Genomic DNA, 25,036 nt, shown 5'->3' with positions numbered 1-25,036 from the left:
TTTCCAGCTCATTCTCTGCTCCTCTGCTTGTTTATCTTGCTCAGGTGCAGCTCTGATCAGTGTGCTCTGCCCTCCCCCTGAAGTCTTCAGTGGCTCTCTACTGCCTACATAATGAAGTCTAACCGCCTCTACATGGTGTCCAGGGCCTGCAGTCCATTCCCTAGGTACAAGCTGCTGACTTGAGCAGCATCAGTGAAAAACCCGGGCTGGGAGTTCTGAGGCCTGCGGGTCAGGCCTCACTGCACCTGGCCCAGACCTGTCACCGCTCTCCTTGGAGTTCTGTTCCTGCACATCACCGGGGTCCCTAATTAATCACTAGTGCTGCTGCTACTGGAATGTTAAGAAACCTGAGGCTGTTTGTCTAGTCTACTGTATTTTTCAATATAAAATTAAAAAAAAAAAAATCAGGCCCAAGACAGGTATTTTCTGGCTTCAGGGATATTTACTGCATCCCAGGCACTGGAGGGGAGCACAGAGAAGAGAGAGGATATTTTCACATAAACTGACCTTTTGAGAGTTTTGATGATCCTGGAAAGTCAGAGAGGGCAGTGCTGACCTCTGGAACGGGTGGGGCTGCCAAAGGGCTGAAAGGTCCCTTTCTGAGTTGGTGGGGGGAGTGAGCTGGGACGTGTAGAGGGTCTCCTGACTTTGGCCGGGGTGGGGTGGGAGACCTATGGCACTTTGGCTTCTGGTGGACCCTGACTGGCCCTCTCCAGTCTCCCCAAGACTTTCCCACTTCTCACTCCATTCTCTTTGGCCCGGCAGCTCAAGTCTGTTGGATGGTAGGCTGGCTGCATCTAGCCTCAGGCCCGTGGGTATGCGTGGGTCCCCTCCCACCTCCCCCAGGTCCTGGCCCCCCCCCCCCCCCCGTGCAGGCCCCTTTCCTTTCTTATGTTCTCCCAGTCCACCAGCTCCATCCCTAAGAACCGAAATGCTCAGGTCTCCTTCAGCTTAAACACACATTTATTAAACACCTACTGTGTGCCAAGACCAGTCCAGGTCTGGAGCTACCTCAGCGTTAGGCAAAGCGTTGGGCCTCTAGAAGTGCCGTTCTGGCAGTGGTGAATCGATAACAGACAGCACACAGATCGATGTAAAAAGTTCATTGATCTACAGGGCCTCCCCTTGAGTTCCCAAGCTTCAGCCAGCACCATAGGCTGGCCCTCCCTCTCCTCTGTCACCTGGCTTTCCTCCCAAGCTCTGGCCTGGGTAACAACTGCTGCTGGGGAGCTCTTCCAAGGGAGTCCACTCACACTGCAAATATCAGTGCATCCAAAACCGAATATTTCACCTTCTGCTCGTCCCCACTCTGTTAACATCACCACCGTTCATCCTGTTGTCTGGCTGGCAGCCCCAGGATAACCCAGAGTCCTTCCTTTTCCTCACTTCCCATACCCAGCTAGGAGCTGGAAGTCCGTAGGCATCTCAGAATGTTCCAGAAAAAGAGCTTCTGCTGAGAATACACAGGTCAAATTGATAGGGAGAGAGTGACTGAATCCATATTCTCAGCAGAGGCACTTTATCTCTAGCCACCATAGGCCCCAGGTGTTTATAGAATCCCAACCCCATTGGCACATTGTGCTTGTCACTCAGCCCCTCCCTCCATTCCTAGTCAATCATATGCCAGGCACCTGCTAAACTTGGGGATTTCGATACCAGTAACAATGTCCTTTTTCTTGACCACCTCCATCCCTGGAGAGACAATTTCCATATGATGCAATCAGTTCTCCTCTCCTGACATTTCACTGTGGGAGTACATAGGAGGGAGTAAGGAGTGCTTGGGGTGGGGTGGGGTGGGAGGTCACAGAGGTGAGTTGTATCTGAAGGAAATGTAGAAGTTCACTAGCCATGAGGCACAGCCTGGACAAAAGCATGGAGGAGTAGAAATACGTAGAGTGTCAGGAGCAGACAGTAAAGCACAGGGGACGTGCATGGTGGGCTTAGTGAGGCTGGAGAGTTAGGTGGGGGCCCGGGAGGAAGGTGCTGGTATACAGGTACATCCATTTTCTTGTCTCCCTGCCCCTCTGCCTGTGAGCCTCACCATGCTCTCTGCCTAGCCCAGGGCCTGATAGCAGCAGGGCCTTGGGAAGTGTTGGCTGAATGTTCCTGCTATCACTGGCCCCGTCTTGCAGCTAACATTGCTGCCCAGCAAATTCCAGAGGAAGGGATAGTGTAAGGTTAACCAGAGCCCCTGCCTCACCTTCCCATGGAGATTTCAAGCCTCCACAAGCAGGGCAATGACGTCTGTGTCTTTGAGGTCAGGCCCCCCCAGACTGGTCACATGCCCCAGAATTGTAGAAATTCAGAGCTAGGATCTCAGCAGACCTGGCCAGAGGTTCCTTGCATAGCCAGTAATGACTGCAGTGAATGCCTCCCTCCAAGGTGTGACTTTGTGGTAGCCCCTAAGGAGCCAGGCTCACTTGCAGCCATTAGCTCAGGGGCTCCTGAGATGGACTCGGCAATTTCAGGACTCTGGACATGAGGACAAAAAAAAAAAAAAAGATCCACCCTCTTCCTTGTCTGTGGCTGTGAGAAGCAGGCTCCTTTATCAGGGCTTGGGTCTGGTTACTGCCAGAGGGGACAGGCATGCCCCTGGGTGAGAAATAGTGGGAGTCCCAGCCCCAGGGCTTCGGGAAACAGAGGTTGGTTATGCAACCAGGGCTCATCTGGTAGACTGGAGCTGGCTTTGTCTAGCTTTCAATTCCCTGCATTCACCTTCCTGGCATGGCTAATGTCTGTCTCAGAAAGTGGGTTGCCATTGTCCATTGCTCTCTCTCAGTGACGTCCGTTTCCTAAGCCCCATAAGCATCTTTCTCTGCAAGTGTGGGGGTCATAGAGAACGTGGGTCAGAGGCAAGATCGGGAATAGGACCTGAGTCCACCCTCCACTGACTATCCTTGTATGACCCGGGACAAATTACCCAAGCTGTCTGCCCCAGTCCCATCGTTGTTAAACGAATAATCTGTGTAAAGCACTCATGCTGTGCCTAACACACAGTACACGTTATATGGACTCTTGCTTTTATTATTATGGACTGGGTCCCCATCGGGCTCTGCCGCCTCCTCATTACATGGGCTAAGCCAAGCTACTGAACATTTCTGGGCCTCCGATTCCTCATCCATGACGTTCAGATCATAAAACCTTCTTCAAGGGGCCATTATGAACATAAACGAGATTAAATGTGATAATGATAATGTGTGCTGAGCGCTGAGCTTGGTGCCAGGCAGAGAATAGGTGCTCAACAAATGGTGGCTATTATCATTATTTTGAGTTGTGACTCTAAGTGACCATGCAGCAAGGAGCAAGATGGATGTAAATTGGCGTCCTCCACCTCCTGGGCCTTCCCCTGCCCGGATTCCCTCCCAGCCAGAGTGGAGCTGGAGAGCCGCAGGTCACTGTGTGTTGTGGCCATCCTATGGAGGCCACCTCCTGTCATCCCCCAGTAATTCAGGTAGAGCCATGTGGACCTGCGTCTGGGAGTCTGGGGGACATGGTGAGCTCAGGTCCTGTCAGTTCCAGGAGCCCAGGCTGGCGGGTGGGTGCAGAAGCAAGGGGTTTCTTTGACCTTTAGGGATGGAAGGAGCTAAGGAAGTCTCCAGGTGTATAGTCCCAGAACTTGTGGGAGCCAAGTAGGATGGAGCAGGTGGTGTTCAGAGCTTATGGAAAGCTTGACAAGGATCACGGAGCCCTCGCATATGGTGGAACTCCATCTACCATATATTCTTCCTCTCAGGAGGCTGGCCCAGGGACAGGGGTGGGCCCTGAGGTACACACCAGGCTCGGGAGGTTTTAGGAGGGTTGTGTTCGAGAACCCCTGATAGAACCCTTCTCAGAAGAGTGGCAAGTTCTTATGCACATTGTTTTCTAGTCCTCACGTAACCTGGGAAGAGTCAGTGCTATTGCCCATCCCCACACAAGCCCCATGACACCCCAAAGGCCCCCTTAAGTGTTTGATAGGACGAGTGTGGAGTCCCCACACGGCCTCCTGACCAGGAACTGATGGTGCTCCTTCTCCTTCTCTCGTTAAGATTTTAGAGCAGTGTCGTTTAGCCATTCAAAACCAAGGCTCTCTTTTGTTAAACGGGGAAATCTTCCTCTATTTTTAACACTATTTAACACTGTCATTATATTCAAAATAATATCCTATGTTTGAAAAAAGTGAATATAATATTGACTGTGTTTTTTTCCTGCTACATATGCCCCATCCTCAGGCCCCAGAGGTCTGACCCCCCCTCAGAGGAGAAGGACTCCAGATGGAGTCGCAGATTGCTGGCCATAATGGGACGTCCATGGAAACCCACGTGAGGGGCTCACCCCAGCCTCTGGGGTGGACATCTGGTCCTTGCCTGTGATGGAGTTGGATCTGGGAACTGTTCCTGGCTGTCTCCTCCAGTCCTCTGTCCCTTCCATGTTTATGTGCATAATTCCCTTGTGCGTACACAGTTCTGCGTCAGCACTCTTCAGTTTGGGTCACACTTAATGCTCTGTGCACGCAGGCCAGCGTTGGTACGTCTCTTGCCCCCCAGACACTGTCATGCGCCCCCCCTTTTTTTAAATTAGTTTCAGACATACAGAACAACATTGTGATCAGACATTTATAAAACTCACAAAGCGATAGCCCCAAAAGTCTACTACCCACCTGACACTGCATAGGTATTAGAATATTATTGACTATGTGTCCCACGCTGCCCTACACATCCCTGTGACTATTTCCTTGTTTTAGTTGTTAGCACTTCGTAACACCTCAACACCGGCGCCTAGTGTGTCCTCGGCAGGTGCCTGTTGAATGGAGTGAATTCCACAAGACCAAGTGCCTTGGCTCATGTGGTCCCCCTTTAATCAAATATGTTAGGGATTGGCTGAGTTTTTTAAAACCTTCCTCTTAGTTTCAGATTGAATAACCCCTCTCCACTCCTTTGCCCAGCTCTTGTTTGAAACTACAACGGCCTCTCCTTGTGTCTCTGTCACCCACACAACACGCCCCTTGGGTCTCACTGAGACAGCTCAAACCTCCTTTGTTTCCCATGTTCTCCTGGAAAAGAGGCAAAAACCAGGCACACAGTCTCTGGTCTGAGAAGTGATGCTGATAACTAGGATCAGGAAGAGTTAACAGGGCTGGACGGGCGGGCCAGCGGGGGGAGAGGGGGGGTGGGCAGGTGGGCAGCCGGCAGGCAGCCATTATCCTCACTTCAGCCAGCCTGGTGGTTCCATCCTGCCCGAAGTCCCCCTTCCCCCGTCAGACACACTCAGTGGGGCACCAGTACAGACATACTCCAAAGCCACATGTAGCGCGTGATTTCTTATGTGCTCGTGAATGATCATAAGCTGCTTCTGTTGCCTTTTTAACCCTCCTCTCCACCCAGGACATGGTGCTGACTGACTAGTCCATGGCAGGTGGAGGGAGGAGGTGTTTTGGAAGCTAGTCCTGAAATCTGCAGTGCTTCCTTTTCCCTGGGAGAGGTGGCTGGGGGGCTGGGAGCTGGGGCTGCACAGGCCTGAGGGTTGTGGGTGGTCCCCAAGCAGTACCAGTGGCTCATCTGATGGAGGGGAAGGGTGGTGCAGCCTTCTGGAAGCCTGGGCGAACAGAGAGGGCCCAGCCGAGACTGGGTACTACATCTTCCACCTGCAGCCGGGATGGAGGAAGGCTGGCGTTTCCCTGGTGGGGCATTAAAGTAGGAAGCACAGAGAGACTTGTCCTCCTTCTGAAGTTCTGCTCTGGTCACCTCCTGGCTTCTGTCTCAGACCAAGGGGTCAAGGCTAAGGTCAGCATGCCCTCAGCCCCGCTGGCCCCCGGGCTGTGTCCTAATGAATGGAGGAGGGGCTGCCTGTGCCCTCTCCCACCTGACGCTTGATCTGGTCTGTAGTTCTGGAGGAAGGGCCAGCCCTGCCTTCACTTGGGGCTCTGGGGAGATTGAGGACTTGGAGAAGTCTCTTGTCGGGGCAGCTCCCTGGGGCTCAAACAGCACAGCGCTCACATCCCAGCTCCCTGTGGTCCAGTGACTTAACCTCAAGCCTCGGATCCCTCACTGATAAAACAGAGACAATAACACCCACCTCCTAGGGTGGTTATGAACATTAAATGAGATTCTATATAAAACACCTTGCTTGGTGCCTGGTGAAGTATACGTTGCTCGGTAAAGTATATAACTATTTATATATACGTCAATATCTAAATTATTTTAGGTCATTTGGCAGGAGGACCTGGGTTCCAGATATTGAATCTATGGCAAACAAGGCCGTTTCCTGGCCTCTGTAGCCCGGGTCCCCAGGGCTGGTGAGGTACCTCCAAGCCAGGATGGTGAGCAGGACTGAGCCTGTAATCAGAGGGGGCAGTGGCCCAGAAACCCTTGGGGGTGGGGGGGGCAGGGCTGACTCTACTTTTGAGCCAAGAAGTTCTGTCTCCCGCCTACCAGTGCATATGTTTCAGCTTCCTTCATCCATCCTGACACACAAATATCTAGATCTGGTCAAAAAAAGGAGTTGGGGCGAGTGATTTCCCAAAACATTTAACATAAGCTTCCCTTAAATAGGAATTCTGCTTATCCATTTAAAATAGATTTTGACTGAGCACAATTTGATTTGCATTTTGGCCGGTACCCTTCCAGATATCTTTCTGTGCATATATCGATGTCTAAATAGCTACAGGCATGTATGCATATTTATATGGTAGAAAATCACACTGTGCATACTGTTTATAACATGCTTTTTTTAAAAAATTTCGTTTATTGTGAATGTTGCTCCATTTCAGTACCTATACAGCTTTGTCGTGATTGTTTTCCCTTTTTCTATTTATATCATTATTTTTATTTTTTTAATTTTATTATTATTATTGTTATTATTATTATTATATTCTTTGCTGCATAGCGTTCCCTAAAACACGTCGGATTTTTCCTTGTTGAAGAGTTGATTTCTAGCATTGGGAACACGTCGTGTGATGTGAAATGCATATTTGTGGGTTCACGTCTTCCCACTGCTGCCATCATTTGTACGTAGCCGTTTCTTCTCTACGTTATTGGGATGGGGGACGACTGCGCCATGAGCCTCTTTTGCAACCTAGTTCCCGCGAGCCACCGTCTCACTACAAACTTCAGTTGGTTGGCACTCTTGGGAAAGTCCTTTTCCAGGAGTCTTGCTAGTTCTTCAGCTCCTCCGTTTGAGGGGGCACTCGTTGAGGACAAAGGGTTGTGCCCTGTTCATCCTCATCACTCCTAGAACAATGCCTTACATCTGGCATCGAATAAATGTTTGTTAACTTGAAGCACCAAGTATTTTCAAATTAACCATTTTCATTATTGATGTCTGCAGCGCAGCGTACATTTTCCTGGCCTCCTTGTACAGAACATTTGAGCACAATTTCATCTTTCTTTGGTTGACTGAGCATGATGAACCTCGCTGTCTGTGTGATAGATGATAATTCCTCAAAGCCCTCAGGGCCTGTCAAAGGGGCACGGCTGTGTCCCGGTGACGGAACGCTCTCAGACCACTGTTTCGGAGAGGCGTTGGTGTCTGCATGCTGAGCAGTTTTGTTGTCACCCCTTTACTGGCACGGCTTCCCCTCCCTTCTTCTGATCAGTGTCAGCTCGGGAACCCCGCCGTGGAGCGGGGAGCTCTGGATGAAATGGGTGGGAAAGTCAGAGTGAAGACGTCAAGGCCCAGCCTGGGAGCAAGGGGCCTGGGCTCTGACGCACCTTGCAGAGAAAGTACACTTCTTGTAGGCAGGAGCGGTCATGTAGAGTGGGTGTGAGTGTGGGGGCGGGGGGCAGGACAGTACACATCCCTGCCCCCACCTTTAACAAAGGACCCTTGGCGTCATTTCCCCTGTGGTTGGGCCAGCCTGGACTCACACCCCATCTCCTGAGATGAGGCCGGGCCAGCAGCCTCCCACCCCGGGACACTCTACCCCGTCACCGTACTGGTTGGCGTCACTCAGTGTGGATGGGAGAGCACCCTGCCCTGTGCTGCCCAGTGAGTGTTTCATGTCTCTGTGTGTCTTGCCTTCCAAGCAACAGGCCCGTCCTAGGAGGGACCACCTCTTGCCTTCTCAATTGTAACACTAAAAGTAGCTCCTGTTTGTTCATTCATTTATTCCGCAAATATTCATCGTGCCAATCACTGTTCACTGGAAAGGTGAACAAAAACAGACATGGCCTCTGCCCTCAGGGAGCTGGCAGCCTCAGAGAGCGGGCAGCCTGGTAGGGGAAGTGGTGGTAGTCACATGGCCACATGAATGAGGGTAAAATTCCTGACAATGGAGGAGAAGAGGCAGGAGCATATTATGGAAGCTCGAACCAGGTAAGAAGTCAGGGAAGGCTTCCTTGAAGAAGTGGTGCTTTTGCTGAGGTCTAAAGGATGCGTTGGCTAATGAGGAAAGAGCGTAGCCAAGTGCATCCCAGACAGAGGGAGCAGCGCATGCCAAGGTCCTGTGGCAGGACAAGCACGGCGAGGACTAGGGGATTGGCTTGGGGCTCGGAGTGTGAGAAGCGAGGTGGTGGAGCAGGTGGAGGGCTTGGCAAGGAAGTAGGGTCTAGCCCGAGCAGGCATCATACACCACGTGGAAGGGGTGGTCTCTATCCAGAGAGCAACAGGAAGTCTTTGGAGGCTTTTAGGCTGGCAGGGATGGGAGGAAAAAACATGATTAGATTTGCATCTTGAAAAGATCACTCTGGCTGCCGTGTCGGGAACCAACTGGAGCCTGGCCAAAGTGGGGGTGAGGCGATGTGCTGGGAGGTCCTGGAGTAGGCCAGGCACTGGAGGTGGCAGCACAGATCAGCGAGGGTGCGAGAGGGGACTGACCGTGCGAGCACAATTTAGAGTTCTTGGTGATGGATGATTTGGGTGGGAACAAGGGAGAGTGAGGATCAAGGATGATTCTGGATTTGGGCTTGTGTGACTGATGGGAGCTGACTGATGGGTGCTGGCATTCTTCATTCATGCGCGTGGGAAAGGACCGTGGTTATTGCCTCTCTTTACCATATACTGTGCTAAGCACTTTTATGAATCATCTCCCTTGATCCTCCCAATTGTGGCGTGGGTCTGCCTGTTACCACCATGTTATAGAAGGGGCTCAGAGAAGATTAGTAACAAGTCCAAGGTTATGTCTAAATGGCAGGCTCTGTGCTCTCCTGCCCCAGAGGCTGTGTCCTGTGGGCTGTACTCTGAAGCGTCCCCTTCCCCATGGGTGTTCTCAACTGGGATATTTATTTGCAAAAGGAATGCATGGAGTGCCCAAGGCAGGAGTGAGGAGAGAGCATGTGCAGGCGGAAGGCCCGGACTTCTGTCACTGCTGCTCTGAGCTGGATTTGGTTTGTTTAACACTCAGACACAGTTCCAGGCTACAAGAAGCACGAGGCAGCCAAGCCCGGGAAGCCAGCGCTTGCTCGCCCAGGGCACTTCTGCTCAATGGAAGCCCATCTCAGGCAGGGAAGCAAGTGACCACCCCCGGCCCCCAGGGCTGTCCTTGACATGGCTGTGCAGTGTTTCCTTCGCACTGAGTCAATGTCACAGCTGGCTCACACTCTTTCTCACTGGCTTTTTAAAATACTACCTGCTTAATTTTCTTTTTTGGAACCTGGGAATAAAGACCAAGTCCGTAGGGGACAGGGCTTATTATTCTCTTATTGGTCCAAGATTTAATAGAGCAGCAATTTCGTATTATTTGAGCTGGAGCAGTTTATTTTTTTGCTGGCCTGGATTCCCCAGCCAGAGACACCGTACAACCAAGAGATGGCGGGATCTGACCATGGGTTCCACCCGTGATGGCTGGTAGCCTGAAAACAGGGCTGTGCATGGGCAGGGAGGCTGTGCCTTGTCATGCTACCCCCCACCCTCCCACAGTATCCCACAGGGCAAGGAGAAGAGGGACCATTTGGAACATGCCACCTATCCACCCCCCACCAAAACCCCCCAGAATGGGAGCTGACCATCAGCCTTTGATCCAGCCTCTGGAGGGCAACTGGCCCACGCCACTCCTGCCCCCAGGGCAAGTGGTTCCATGTGCCATGGTCTTTGGGTAGAAAACAAGACACAGCTTTGTGCACTCTCTAATGTTGTCCTGCCCACAAACAGCATAGCTGTTCAATCAATCAGATGCTATTTACTGAGGGCATATGCACCCCTATCCTTCAAACCCTGCTTAAATGTCACTCCTGCAATGCAGCTGGGCACGCCCCTTGTACTTGGCAGGCTGACCCGGGACCAAGCATTGGGTGATTCTCTGGGCGCACATGAGGCCAGGGCCCTGCCTCCCCCGCCACCCCAACACAGGGCCATGCTCCACGTGAGCGCTTAGCAGGTGATGGTTACAGGAATCAGTAAATTGGAGGGTGGGTAGGAGTCAGGAGACAGGGGTGGGGTGGGGTGGAGACAGGAGACAAGCTGATGAGGGCAAACTCGCGAGCATAGTAGTCAGATTGGAAGTGAGGCCTTGTCGGGGAGCAGTGGAAACAGGCCGTTGGGGCCAATGGTGAGTCTTAAGATGCCAAGACTATGGGATTTATAGACGATGTAATACAGAATTGTACACCTGAAATCTATGTAAATTTACTAACAATTGTCACCCCAATAAAATTAATTAAAAAAAAAAAAAAAAGATGCCAAGACTAAGGGCTGGGCCCTCTGGCCCAGCACTACCCAATAGAAATTCCTGCAATGATGGAAATGTTCCATTTCTGGGCCATCTGATATGCTAGCCACCAACCACGTGTGACTGTTGAGCACTTGAAATGTGGTTACTGTGACTGAGGAACTGGGATTTTCATTTTATTTAATTTTAATTCATTTGAATTGAGCCACATGTGGCTGGTGGCTACCATCTTAGATGGTGCAGGTCTGGAAGGAAATAGTGCAAATTTTACAACAGGGCACAAGGGGGTGTCCCTAATAGTAATGACCAGCATTTATAATGACCAGTATAAGTGTTTATACTGTGCCGGTTGATTTTGACGTGTATCTCAGTTAACCCTCAAGACAACCCTAGGGGATAAATATGATCCCATTTTACAGATGAGAACATCTCAGGCTTAGAGAGGCTTTGAGTAGTTTGCCCAAGGGCCTAATCATGCCTGCCTCAATCCAAAGTCTGTACCCAGAGCAGCAAGCTGAAAGGCCTCTGAACGGGCTCAGACGGTGTTTCTGGAACATGAAGTTGGTGACAGTACAGGATTAGCATGAGGTGGAGTGGAGAGCCCAGGAGGACGGGGGGCTCTACGTGATCCAGAGTTGAGAGAGATGGTGGGTTCATTTCTAGGGCTCCCAATGTACAGAAGCAAAGGAAGGGGCCCAGTCCTGGTTGGGGGCTGTGTGCCCCCCAAATCCGTATGTTAAAGCCTTGACTCCGGTGTGATGGTATTTGGAGGTGAGGCCTTTGGGAGGTAATTGGGTTTAGATGAGGCCGTGAGGGTGGGGCCCTTAGAGGGATCTGTACCCCTCTAAGAAGAGGAAGAGACCAGAGCTCTCTCTCTACCATGTGAGGACACAGTAAAAAGGTGGCCATATGGAAGGGTCCCTCACCAAGAACCCAACCATGCTGGTACCCCCGTCTGGGACTTGCAGCCTCCAGAACTGAAATCAGTGTCTGTTGTTTAAGTCAGGTGACTTAAGCTGTCTGTGGTGTTTTCGTTACAGCAGCCAGAGCTGACTAAGACGGGCAGAGGCCACATTCCCCCATCCTTTGCCAAATGTGTGGGGCAGAGCGGCCACAAACAGAGGGAGTCTGTGGGGAAGCCCGAGGGGTGTCGCTGGGAAGGTTGCTGGGCCTTGGCTCCCTGCCTGCGGCTGCAAACCTCTCTCCTGTGAAGAGCGGCCACCCTCCCTCCTGAGAGATACTGAGGAGCCAAAGCCAGACGCCCCAGCTTGAGTCTTTGCTTCAAGAACTAATGTCATGTCGCTTCTCTGCCCATTCATTTGAAAGTCCTCAGCCACACTGCCAAGTACATGAACCAGCTCCCTGGCACCCGGCAGCAGAGGGTGTTACCCAGCTCTCCTGAGGTCTGGAAGAAGGGAGCCTCCCAAATCCTGATCGTCCCTAACTAGCTGTGGGACCTCTAGCAGTCTTTAACATCTCTGAGCCTCAGTTTCCTCATCTGTATAATGGAGATCATAACACCCACCTCCTTCATACGTTGTTGCCTGGCACACACAGTTGCTCAGTAAATGGTAGCAGCTGGTCTTCTTTCCTTATTCCCAGCACCATCATCTAACTGGGAGGGGACAGAGCACTCTGTGTGTTTGCACAGAGAGCTGACATTGAACCCTATAAGCCTATAGAAAATTCAGTAGGAAAATATCGTCTCTCAGGGAGGGCCACACTTATTTTCACATGTGCACCGTTTATTTATACCAGATAGTGGGAATTAGCAAGGAAAACAGTCTCAGCATCTCCTTCCTCTCTCTTTATCCCAGGAGGAGAGGCTTGCGTGTGTTTCTTGAGGCCCACCTTGTGGGCTTATGGGGGACCCTGTCCTAGAAGTAGAAGAGTTGGAGCAAGCATTGGGAGGGGTAGCAAGAGGCAGCTTGAAGGGAGAAGGGAGAAGGGATGGCAGGTCCAGGGGAACAGGCCGCTGGCCCCAGCTGGGCACAGATCCCAAACGCAGGCCTGGCACAGAAGTGGCTGGGTCCCTTCCCCTTCCGAGGGACTGTGGGAACTCAGAGGGAGAGCAGCACAGCAGTGAACACCGCATGCAGGGTACCCTCCCCAGAGGGGCCGCACCTCAGAAGACCCCAAGTCCAGGATCTTCAAGAGAGGTGGGGAGGAACGCCATTTGTGAGTGGGATGGAGTTTCTTGCTAACCCAGAGAGCTGGGAGCTTGGAACACATGACATTTTATTTGGAGAAATTAAAGAAAAGTGACATTTCTCATATATGAGTATTGGAGGATAGTAAATGCATACCCCCCAAGAACGTATCAGAGAGCTGGCTCCCCGCCTCCTGCGGTGCTGGGCTCAGCTGCCCAATCAGGCAGTGACGACATGCTCTGGGAAGCCAAGTTGGTGACATTTTCCTCTCCGTGGAGAGGTGTGCTTCTTGCTCAGTTGGTAATCTGCAGAAAAGGCCAAGCAACAGATCCAGCCTTTCCTCTGTGTGTGTGGGGGGGTGGAGTTGGGGGGGGCCGGGGGAACCCTCAGCTCTGCAAGGACCAGGCAGCTTCCACATGGCAGCTTAGGTTGATTGGCCCCCTGTGACAATTTTCAGAGAACCTGCTGCCATCTCAGGTTCTCGGGAATAAGTCTCAGCCCCACCAAGACCCCTCTGCCTCCCGGCACGTCTCATCTGGCCTTTCCCACCCCTGCGTGTTACTGTGCTTTTAGGGAAAGCAAAATATGTATTTAGAAGTTATGAGCTTAAGCAACACTTTAGAAGGAAAAACACTGCAGAAACTGGGTTCTGCTTACTTACGTGTCCGGAGAAAATTATATAATGACTCCAGGGTGAGACCGGAGCCCGTTACTTACTTGCTGGGTGAACTTGGCAAATTCTCCAATGACCGCGAGCCCCAGATCCCTCACCTGTAAAATGGGCCTAATGCTTCCATAATGGGGTTCTTGGGATGGTTCAGTGAAGAGATTTGGCATAAAGTAAGTGCTCAAGCTGTTACTGGTGTTTCTCACTGTATCGTCTCACCTAGTCAGGCGCGTGTGTGAGTTTTTTGTGTGGTTATGCATCTGTATGTTTTCTCTATTGAGTAAGATCATTTCCTGCCCACCCTGCCCTCATTTGCAGGGATGGACACAATTTGCAGTGTACAGGCCTTTTCATATTCCGTTACGGTGCCTGGATCTTCCTTGGGTGTTGGGCGTTTGGGTTGTTTCCAGTTCTTTGCTTTTGAACATGATGCAAATGTGTTCCTCACAGAATGTAGTCGTGGGAGTGAATCTGCCTCACAGAGATCCATGGACGGTACATCCATTGTGCCCCAAAGCCACCCGCAGGTTTTCGATGATCTGGGCCCTTTGGGTTACCTACTTCTCTGCCCTGAAGCAAAAGCCATCCCCTTGGAAGATGGCAAAGCGTTCCTCGGTGACCGTTCTCCCAGCCCCTCAGCTGAGGACGAAGCAGCTGAAGTGTTTACGTTCCCGTGTCCTCTCTCTTGTAGAAAGTCTGCACCAAATGTGGGATCGAGGCCTCCCCTGGCCAGAAGCGGCCCCTGTGGCTGTGTAAGATCTGCAGTGAGCAGAGAGAGGTAGGGTACCTAGCGCAACGAGGGGGCAGGGAGGGGGTGCTGGGGCAGGGTCTGGGCGCGTTGCATTTGGGGAAGTTTTTGGTGGGTCACTGGGAGGGGCTTCTCTGGAGGTGGAAGGCCAACCAGGGGTGGCCAGGGAGAAAGGTGGGGTGGGGCAGGCTGCTGGCTTGCCCGTTTCCACATGCAGAGGGGGCAGTAGGCCCTGCTTCTGCTAGGCCTGAAGTCCGTGGTCTCAGTGGGAAGCCCCTCACACTAGTGTAGGTGCAGGTGGCATTTTGTGGAGGGCTGTTATTGCAGTAATAGTCACGGCCACCCCAGGGGGAATGTTTGTTATGCGCCTGGTACTGCTTTGCATTCTTTACAAGTATGAATTCATTTCATCGTTTCACAACCCCCTAGGTGGGTGCTATTAGTATCCCCTTCTACTGATGGGGAAATGGAGACACCGGAGGTTAAGTAACTCTTGAGCACTGAGCTAGTTAGTGGAGGTGCTGGAAATACATGCAGCCATGGTCTGCTGTGATGGTGCCACCCCCGGAGTCCCTTCTGGTGCTAAGGTTCTATAATTCTAGTTCTGACCCCATTTTAGGGGAAGAAATCAAGGCTCAGTGAGGCAAAAACAGACGAGGGACTCGAACCTGCATCTCTTAACCCCAAACCCAGGGCTTTTCTCACTGTATCAGGATTGGAAGTGGGACCAAACCTGAGCAGGATGTTGGCAGGCGGCTTCTGGGGAGGGTCATGGGCTGGGGATCATGGGAACAGAATGAGCTGGGCAAAGGGAGCGTCCCCCTTGTTTTCCAGATGTGGATTTTTTGTTTGTTTGTTTTTTTGCTTGGCACTTGGTATGCGTTTTACTCTGAGGATCCATAAAATGTCTTGTGTTATGGAAAATTCTCAGCCATGCTCTCCTTGATTATTGCTGTCCTGCCATTCCATGTCTCATCTTCTGGAAATCCTGTGGGATACGTTGTAGAGCTTCCCATCCTCCATAGGTCCCAACTGCTCTTTCTTGTTTCTTTCTTTATCTTTCGGGGTAAATCCTTCAGTATTGCCTTCCAGTTCACACGAAATCTTTTGAGACCTTGTCCCACCCGTCAGTGGAGTTGGTTATCTTTCTTAGCATTAGCTTTCCTCGGGTGTTCTGGAATTGGGGCTTGCGTGCTCATCGTGGGTGGGAGTCAGTTTCTCCCTCTTTCTCTCCTGCTGGTCACCCCCACCCAGCGCTCCTTGTTGACTGATTTTGCAGCAGCCCCCACCCAGGTCCTAGATGCCCCAGGGCAGAGCCAGGTGTCTTGGCTTGGTGATGAGCTGTGTGTCCATGGTGATAATGGGATTTTTTCCCAGAGCCAGTCATCAAAGCTGCTGGCAGCCGAGCCAGGCTCTGGCTGTGTGTATGCTGCTTCCAGCTACCTTCAGTTCTTAGATAACCTCTAGTTATTAGATAAGCTCTAGTTCTTAGATAAGCTCTAGTCTGGGGTAGGGTGGGAGGCTGTGGCTTTTTTCAGCCTCTTTTCTCAGGTAGGAAATCCCTTCACCGGCCCCCATTTTCAGTGACTCTGGCTCTGGTCCCCCACCTCCCATGGGGCACTTTTAGTTTCTGTGCCCCAGAAGACCAAGCTCCCAGCTGCCTCCACCTGCTTCTTGACCTAGAACTCAGCAGGGCCTTCCGCCCCTCAAAATAGTAAACATTTGGAGTTTCTCATCCATTGATATATATGTATCTTGTTTTGGAACACAGATAAGTTTACTTGTTGTTTTTAGAATATTTTTATCTGTCATCGCTGTGTCTGTGGAACAAGGAAGGTATTCAAAGTGTGAACTAACTAACATTCTGTCTTGCCTGGAGGTCCCTGTTTTCTCATCCCAAAAAGGAGATGGTAATCTCCATTTCATAGAGATGCTGTGAGAATTCAGTAAGATCATTAAAATGTACAAAGTGTACAACATGTCTGGCAGAGGCTAGGTACTCTGTAAATATTAGAGGCGTCCCTCTCACACCCAGCCGGAAATTCCCCCTTTGAACCTGAGCTCTTTTCTGGTCTTTTTTTTCCCTTTTGGTAAGGAGATTAAAATCTCTTATTTTCATTCACATTCATGTTTCCATTACAACCAAGATAAAAAATTGCTTTCTTAAAATAAAAAAATGAAGCTACAGTCCCTGGAAGAATTTCTAAAGGAAAAATTAATGGAAATAGACAGCAGGGCAAAAATCAAGATTTGCTAACAATCAGTAAGAGAAAGATACAGAAAATTGAGGACAAAAACTAAAGAAATCAAATAAAAGGGAAAATTACCGAGATGCAGAAGAGAGAATAGACCTTTTTCATTATTAGTTTCAGGTGTACAAAAACAACATGAGGATTAGACATTTACACTCCTCACAAACTGATAACCCCAACAAGTCTACTACCCCTCAGATGTCGTACATAGCTATTACAATACCATTGGCTATGTTCCCTATACTGTGCTTTACATCATGTGAGTATATATATATATATTTAATTATCGTTGGCATTCAGTAGTATTTTAGTTTCAGGTACACATTACAGTGGTTAGGCATTTATATAATTTAAGAAGTTATCCCCCCAATAAGCCTAGTACCCATCTAGAGATCCTCCTGGTCTTCAAGGGGTCCCTCTTAAGATGCAGATATCCACGAGAGAGGAAATTCCTTAAAACAGTATCTTGTGGGAGACACCTGAGCAGGATAAAATGACAGCCAGAGCTGAGCTGTTGGAGGACAGAGGTGAAAAGCTGTCACAGAAAAGAAGATGGATGAAAGGAAAGACGAAGGCAGCAAGCGTAATAATTTCGTGGAGCACCGAAGAGGCAGCCCCACCACCAGTTACCTTCATATCCTTGATAGTCCTGAGCTACCTCGTGCAGGGCCCACCACCAGCCCTTCCTAATCTCCACAGCACTGCGGTGCCCAGAAAATCCAAAGTAGCTTAAGATACATTTTCTTATCTTTCCTAAGGCAAAGAATTTGAGGCTGTACATTATGCTATCGGTTTGTCCTTGACTTCCTAGAGGCCGATAAAATGTAGCAAGACGAAGAGTGCTGCATTCCCTCTGTGCAGCACCAGGCCTACTGTGGACATTCAGTAGGCAGGGATGAGCCTGAAAGTGTGCGTGTCTGTGAGTCCGGGTGCCTGTGGGTACCATTCCCAGGTGTTGCATTTTCCTGCCTGCTTTTGGGGTGGGAGAGTGACAGGGTAATTGGTTTCCTAATTGGCTTTTTTGTCAAGTAGAAAACTATCTAATCACAACAAAGAGATAGCTAAATAGAAGGAGCATTTAAAATGTCATTTTAAGTGCCGCATATAGCTGGTTCTGAGTCTGTGATAAAAATTAGGAATTCTTCCCTGCAGAAGAAGCCATGTCCTGACAGAACTTGAGCTTTCTGATGGAAACCCTTACTCCAGTCTGCCCAAACACTTTTATCTTTCTTTCCTTTGGATGCTTCACATCCATTATCTCTTGCTATAATTAATTGTTAAGTATTTTTTTCTGGAGTGGGATGAACGCTGGTTAAAGGGCCTTGGGAGATCAGGTTGGTGTTGCTGCCTGTTTTGTGCACTTCACAGCGGATCAGTGTATGTTTCAACCCTTGTCTTGAGGGTTTAACAATCTAGTTCATTCAGACACGCAGCACGTGTTTATTGAGCAGCTTCTATGTGCCAGGCAAAATAGCTCTTTGCGTGGGAGGGAGACCACAAACGCACAGCACAGTAAATGCTGCCATGTTGCAGATGGCAATCAAGTGCTCAGGGTAAAGGGGGAGGGGTGCTGCAAACAATGGGGGTAGCTACTAAAGTGTTTCCCTGAAAATAAGACCTAGCTGGACAATCAGCTCTAATGCGTCTTTTGGAGCAAACATTAATATAAGACCTGGTCTTATATTATATTATGTTAGATAAGACCTGGTCTTATATTATAGTAAAATAAGACTGGGTCTTATATTAATGTTTGCTCCAAAAGACGCATTAGAGCTGATTGTCCAGCTAGGTCTTATTTTCGGGGAAACATGGTATTTTATATGGGGGTCAGGGAAGGGTTCCCTGATAGAATAACATTTGAGCAGAGTTCTGAAGCCCACTATGTGACTGTGTGTACAGAAAGTATTCCAAGTACAGGGTATGGTATGCGCAAAGGCCCTGAGGCTGGTATGTGCTTGGTAGTTTTGAGGAATAGCAAGGAGACCAGTGAGACTGGCTTCTCAGGGTCAGGATGAGTCAGGGTCAGGAGAGGAGATCAGAGACAAGCAGGGGGTCAGATCATGTTGGTCCTTATAGACCATTGTAGAGACTTTGGTTTTTACTCTGAGTGAAATGGGGGGCCTTTGAAGGGTCTGGAGTGGAGGAGAGACATGATCTGAATCATCCCCCTTTTTTTAAAAGATACTCTGGCTGCTTTGTTGAGAATAAATTGTAGACTACAATGTCAGAATCAGTATCATGGCCCCAATATATTCGAGTTCTTGACTGTTGTTACCTTTAGAAGTTTTCATTTTAAAAAATATTTTACGTGGGTGGCTGGTTGGCTCAGTTGGTTAGAGCATAGTGCTGGTAGCACAAAGGTTGCCGGTTTGATCATTGCATGGGCCTCTGTGAGCTGCGCCCTCCTTAAATAAATAAATAAAATAATAAAAATGCAATAGTTTTAAATATATATAATATGCATTTTACTCTTTTCTGATTATAAAATTATAATATGGATCATTGACATTTACAATGTATAGGAAAAACAAAGTAATACACACTCCCAAAAAAATCCATACTCTTTCTATTCAATCACTATTAACATTTTGGCATGTTTACTTCTGTTCTCTTTTTGTGTGTGTGCCTTTTTTCTTTATATTGTTGAACCCATGTTTTAAAATTAACGTTATATCAGAAGGAATTCTTAGTGTAATTAGTAACTCTTTGTAAACATTCTGTCATATGGATATTCTGTTAATTCAGGACATCTAAGTATTTTCCTTTTTTCCTTATTAATAACTGCAGTATATATCTGTACATAGGTCTTGGACTACATTTTAGATTATATCCTCAGAATGCATTCTTAGAAGGGAAAAATAAACATCAGTGTCTGTATTCCTTTTCTTATAGACCTTTGAGTTATTACTGTTGATTTATTTCATAATTAGCTGGTGTATAATTTTATGTAATCTTTTTAAATAAGGGCATGTGGATGGTGTGTTTTCTGAGTCTTTTGCTATCTGATAACAGTTATTGCCTTTCTACAAAAAAGACAACTTGACTGATAATACAATTGACCATAATCTTTCCCACTCAGAATTCTTCGGATTTGCCCCTATTGTTTACCAACCATCTGCGAAAAGAGCCACCATGAGGGAGAGGCAGCAAATAGAACAGCTAGCAGAATTAGTGCCCAGAGACCTAGAGATCATAGTGAAACTGTGAAAAAGATACAAATAAGGTTTTAGAATTAACTAAAAGAGGTAAGAGAAGGAATAGAACCAAATTGAATAAAGAGGAACTTTGAAAAAAGAATGAGCAAATTTGAAAAAAGAATCAAATGAACCATTTTCATTTCTGAAAACGGATGGCATTAATGAATTTAAAAACTCAATTGAACTATATACTTCAGTAATTTTTTAGAGCAATAAATCTTGTCATTCCCATTAACAGCCATAGATATTTTCTTAGCATTTGCTTCTTAGTGATGGTTTGTTATGTTTGATCCCTGGTTGGCACTTCCAACAACCTGGAGTACCGAGTCTTTGATTTAAACCAATGGTCATGAATAGGATGTTTTTGTTACCGCAACAAACAGTACTCTTTGTCTATTTTACTGCTTGCCTTTTTAAACTAGCTGCTAATGTATTTGTTTTCTCAACTCGCTGCCACACCCTATTTTCATTCCCTCTGTGAATGGGTACGTTCTTCAGTCACTTTCCTGGTTTCCATGCTGGTAAATTAATAAACTCTGACGTGTTCAAGACTTAAAGAAACAGAAAAGGGAATGAAACCGTCCTCAGCGTACTGGTTAAATAGCACATCAGGCACACCTGAAGAACCCCAAGAAGGACCTTGTGAAGCAGAAGACGGTTCCCAGGATGCAGCATAAGTGAGGCCCTTGATGTCAGAGTTGAGAGAAGAGGAAGCAGGGTGACAAGATCTAATACACAACATAAAGTAGTTTTCAAGGCAAGAACGGAGATATGGGGGGAAAGTCTGAAGCCAGACTTACGCTTTTATTCTCCTTTAAATAACCTGGTGGTGGTGGTGGTGGTGTGTGTGTGTGTGTGTACATTTGCCAATTATAATTTTCATCTGGATATGCCTATGTCATTTTCATTGGGTTTTGCCTAGAACATACATATTTGGGTCTTTGATTCAGGGAAGCTTTTCAGTTATCTTTTTGCTTATTACTTTGTTCGCTTCGTCTCAGGAGCACTTTTAATTGGAAGGTTGCATTTCCATTCTGTCTTCTGTATTCATCATCTTCTACCAACTCAGTTTCAACTCCTTTAATTTGGTTCCTCCATTCTCAAAAATCTTAAAGCTTTTCTTCCACGTCACTAATTCCTTTTTTTTTTTTTTTGGCCTGACTTCGGTGGTTATTTGTGTCTTGTGCATGTGCTTTTATCCATCTTCACACACCCAGGGTTTACAAGAGGCAGTACACACACCTCTCCCCGCTCCTTTCTTTGTCCAGAATTTTACCTCTGATGCTCTTCTCCACCTGTGAGAAGGCACCAATGACCCACCCGTGACCTGGCCCTCTGACCATTGGAATTAGGGAGGACATAGAAATCTGCAGATGCTGCTTTATGCTGTTTCCTTGGCTCTTCCTTCCTCTCCCTGCTTTCCCACTACTGAGCTTTACTAAAAGAAATACACCTTCCCAGATGCAGCTCCCGGTTCAGCTCCTTCCCACGCCTGCCTGGTTATTTTCTGTGAGTGTCTCCCAAGGATAAAGATAGGGTTGGAGGAGGAACAACAAGCCCCTGTGTGGCACCAAAAACCCACAGGCATGCCATGCCAGGAACACTGCCCAGACTTGAGCCCTGCACCCTGATCCCTGCCAAGCAGGCAGGGCCCAGGAGGCCAGTAACACACTTTTAATCCAGCCCACTTGCCTGCTGTCCAAGGGGAGACTGGCTCTAGGTTGACATTACATCCCTCCTGTGCTGGGGTTTGCGTGCCCTTTCCTCATGTGCTTTCACAGGTATGTTAGTGTGAAGTTGGGACGGATTGCATCAGGGGCTTCTAAACATATGACGTGGCAAGCCGGAAATTAATTTCACATACTGTGTAGCCTTTAAACCCATTCATTTGAAAACACAAAGTGACTCACTCAAAGTTATACTGTAATCAGTGGAAAAGTTAATTGGAATCTAGATTCACCAGGATTCTAGAAAGCATTCCGCCAGCTTCTGAAAGTTCCCTTTGGAGTAAGAAGTCTTCTTTAAGGATGCAGGCATTCTCTGAAGGAGGTGAGCTAGGAAGGGGTGAAGGCCAATTTGTAAGTAATTGAAAGCTGATTGATACAATTAGAGTGCTGTTCTCTGTTTAGCATTCTCTCTGCCTTCCCAGATTCACACGCATCCTGATTATAGCTCAGCGGGAGGCGGGGCAGTACCAACACCTACTGTGTTTCCCTCAGTGTTTTGCATATAAAAGGTGCTCAGAAAATATTTGTTGGTTGAAAGAGACATTTGCAAAAAAAGGAAAGCTGGTTCCTTGTTCGGATCACTTTAGAACGTTTTCCCAGCAGGGTGCTTTTGAGTTTGCTGAAATGTTATTACAGACGGCCCTGGCTGGGGTCCTACAATGCCCTTGGATACTTGGTTTGTATTTCCTTCCCCTGGCCCCTCTCTTGCTTGTTGATTGACTGAAAGAGGAATTTGTGAAGTAGGAAAGTGGTTTCACGGGGTGGTCTTTAAATCATCTCCAACCCACCCAGCCTGCAAGGTGACCAGTAACCCATTTAGGACCCCTGGGGAGAGTCCACCTTGACTCAGGCCTGCAGAAGGCTGGGAGAAGCGAGGCTCCCTCGCTCCCAGGCAGCTCCCATGCGGAAAAGCCATGCCGGCCGAGCCCAGCATCCTTGGGGCACCTGCCTCTCGGGCAGGCAGCCTGTGCTCACTGCAGGCTGCCATCTGTTTCCCCACGCTGGTTCTCTCCTGCTCCTACTGTTACTTGCAGTTTGGATTTTTGCTGCAAACAGCTTTGCCAAAGGGCCCCTCTAGAGGCCTGTGAGTGCAATCAGGAGTGGATAGCTGGCGCTCAGGTGGGTGGCTGGGTGGCTGCCTGAGCTCTCTGCCATCTGCATCTAAGTCACTCTGGGCTGCTGTCGGGGCGTCCCCAGGGGACCCAGATGGTCACACTTCCTCAAAGTGTTGGTCACCTCCCACGCACCACAGCTCTGCCAAGCAGACCCACTATCGGTGCAGGCTCCTGGCCTCCCCCACATGTGGAAGTGGCAGGAGGAAGCTCCTGGCACCCACCAGTCCCCCTTCCTCCCTTGGGGGTACGGAGCTGTCTCCCACCCCTTCCCTGCCCCTTGGTTGGGATGCCCACCTGAGCCTGTGTACTGGAGAAAGAACTTTCCTCTCTGAGATGCTGCCCAATCCAAGAGAGAACTAACTTTCTCACTACTGTGCTCCAGTCCCCGAGCCAACTGTCCTACCCATGCATGCCAAAGGGATCCAGTCTGGCATTCGGGAGTGGACATTAACTGAGTACCCACTACAGGACAGACAGTAAATATCTAGCTTCATCCTCACAGGAGCCCAGTGAGGGATGTGACAGATGGGGAAACAGAGAATTAAAGAAAGGAGATCACTTGCCCAAAGGCACCACGTAGTAACTGATGGAGCCAGAGGTTGAAGCCAAGTGTGCATGCCTCCAAAACTCCTTCTAACAACTTTACTTTCTATTCATTTGTTCCTTCGTTTATGCATTCATATAATAGTCATTGAATATTTACTATGTGCTGGGCACTGTTTTAGATCTTTGGAAAACAGCAATGAACAAAACAGCCAAATACCAAGTATGTTAGATATTGAATGGGAAGAAGAAAGAGTAGAACAGGGCAGAGGGATCAGGAGTGGTGGGTGCAGGGTAGGGAGGGACACTGCAGTGTTAAAAGTAGACCAGCCACCACGTCACACCCATGAAGATGGCTAATACTTAAAAAGCAGAACATAACAAGTGTTGGCGCGGATGTGGACAAATTTGAAGCCTTGTGTGTTGCTGGTGGGAATGTAAAATAATACAGCTGCTACAGAAAACAATACGGCAGTTCCTCAAAAAATGAATGATGTAGCAATTCTACTTCTGGGCATATACCCTAAAGAATTGAAAACAAGGAATGAAACATATTTGCACACCCATGTTCATTACAGCATTATTCAAAATACCCCCAAGGCGGAAGCTACCGAAGAATCTACCATCAGATGACTGGATAAACAAAATGTGGTCTATACCTATTATTATCCACATTATTCAGCCTTAAAGAATGGAATTCTGACACATATTACAACATGGAAGAACCTTGAAGACATTATGCCAAATGAAATAAGCCAGACACGAAAGGACAAATATTGTAGGATTCCACTTATATGAGGTCCCTAGAATAGTCCAATTCATAGAGACAGAAAGTAGAGTGGTGGTTGCCAGGGGCTGGGGGGAGGGGGAATGAGGAGTTTTTGTTTAATGGGCACAAAGTTTCTATTTGGGAAGATGAAAAAGGTCTCAAAATTGTGGGGATGGCAGAACATCAGTGTGAATATACTTAATGCCCTTGGACTGTACACTTAAAAATGGTTAGAATGGTAAATTTTATGTCATGTATATTTTATCACAGTACAAAAAGAAAAAGAAAAAAAAAAGCCAGGAGACCAGCCAGGGTGGGCGTCTGTGAGAGGATGAAATGTAAGCAAAGAGCTGAAGGAGGAGTAGCAGGAAGGCCAGCAGCTCCCTGGGGAAGGACTGGCCCGATGGGGACACACCATGCTGAGCCAGCAGGGAGCCAACAAGGCTGCTGCCTTCCACATGTCAGGTCCTGGGTTCCCCTGAGGCGGGCGTGGGAGGGGTTGGTCCCAGGAGGCTCTTGGCCAGGCTAAGTAGGGAGGTGGGTTGATGTGGTCCCATAGGAAGCCCCTTGGCCCATCAGGAACATGGCCCGTAGCTCCTCGTGCCCCATCACTAACACAGCCATCCCGGGGTGCTCAGCCGTCATGGGGTTGGGAACCCTATGGTATGTGTGATCAACATTGAGAATAGCAAGGTGAGAAGCAGGTTCACTATCCCTGTGGATGTGCTGGTGAGACAGCATGCTGACACCACAACCCAGCTCACCGCCCCCATCCCCACCCCTCTTCGTTAGGCCTCCACAACCTGTTATACCCTGCTATGATACCCTCCTGTTTGTAACCCTAGGGAGGTGGGCAAAAATCCAGGGAGAAAACATCTGAGTTGGGTCATTTACTGGCATTAATTTGAATAAAATTTTGGATCCTCAGACTTTCCTGTCCGTTTTTCAGATGCCCAATGACATTGGCTGGCACGATTGTGCCCCTCCCCCTAGCCAGCTGTCTCAAAGATGAAGACTGGGGAGTAGCGTGTAGTTCTATCTTTCAGGAAGTAGTTATGCTCCTAGGTGGTGTCCAGCCTGGGAAAAACACACCCATCCCCTCTCCTAAGGAAATAAGAAGCCTGTCCTATTTGGGTGCCAGAAAATCCCTCTGTGAAACAAGGAAGCGGAAGAGAACCAGCCTTTGTTGGGATCCTCCTGGGCCAGGCATGGGCTCCATGTCCCCATTTTCCAGCCAAATGGGACCTGAAGTGACAAATCCCAGGTGGCATAGCAGGGACATGCAG

General features: G+C 48.7%; 1 protein-coding gene across 14 annotated transcripts in view; it reads left to right on the top strand.

Annotated features, from left to right (window-relative positions):
* RPH3AL (rabphilin 3A like (without C2 domains)) overlaps positions 1-25,036 on the top strand; it is a 147,571-nt gene that overhangs the window by 71,878 nt on the left and 50,657 nt on the right. For 10 of the 14 annotated variants that reach the window (XM_081029478.1, XM_081029474.1, XM_081029473.1 and 7 more), the window contains exon 5: positions 14,091-14,177. The exons of the other annotated variants lie outside the window; for them this stretch is intronic. In XM_081029478.1, coding sequence (XP_080885604.1) covers positions 14,091-14,177 — 87 coding nt within the window. The remainder of the gene's footprint in view (positions 1-14,090; positions 14,178-25,036) is intronic. 14 annotated transcript variants of the gene reach the window in all.

This window comes from Rhinolophus hipposideros (assembly GCF_964194185.1).
Source record: "Rhinolophus hipposideros genome assembly, chromosome: 20".
NCBI classification, from domain to species: domain Eukaryota; kingdom Metazoa; phylum Chordata; class Mammalia; order Chiroptera; family Rhinolophidae; genus Rhinolophus; species Rhinolophus hipposideros.
Note: the sequence above shows the minus strand (reverse complement) of the source record. Positions and strands in the feature narration are given on the sequence as shown.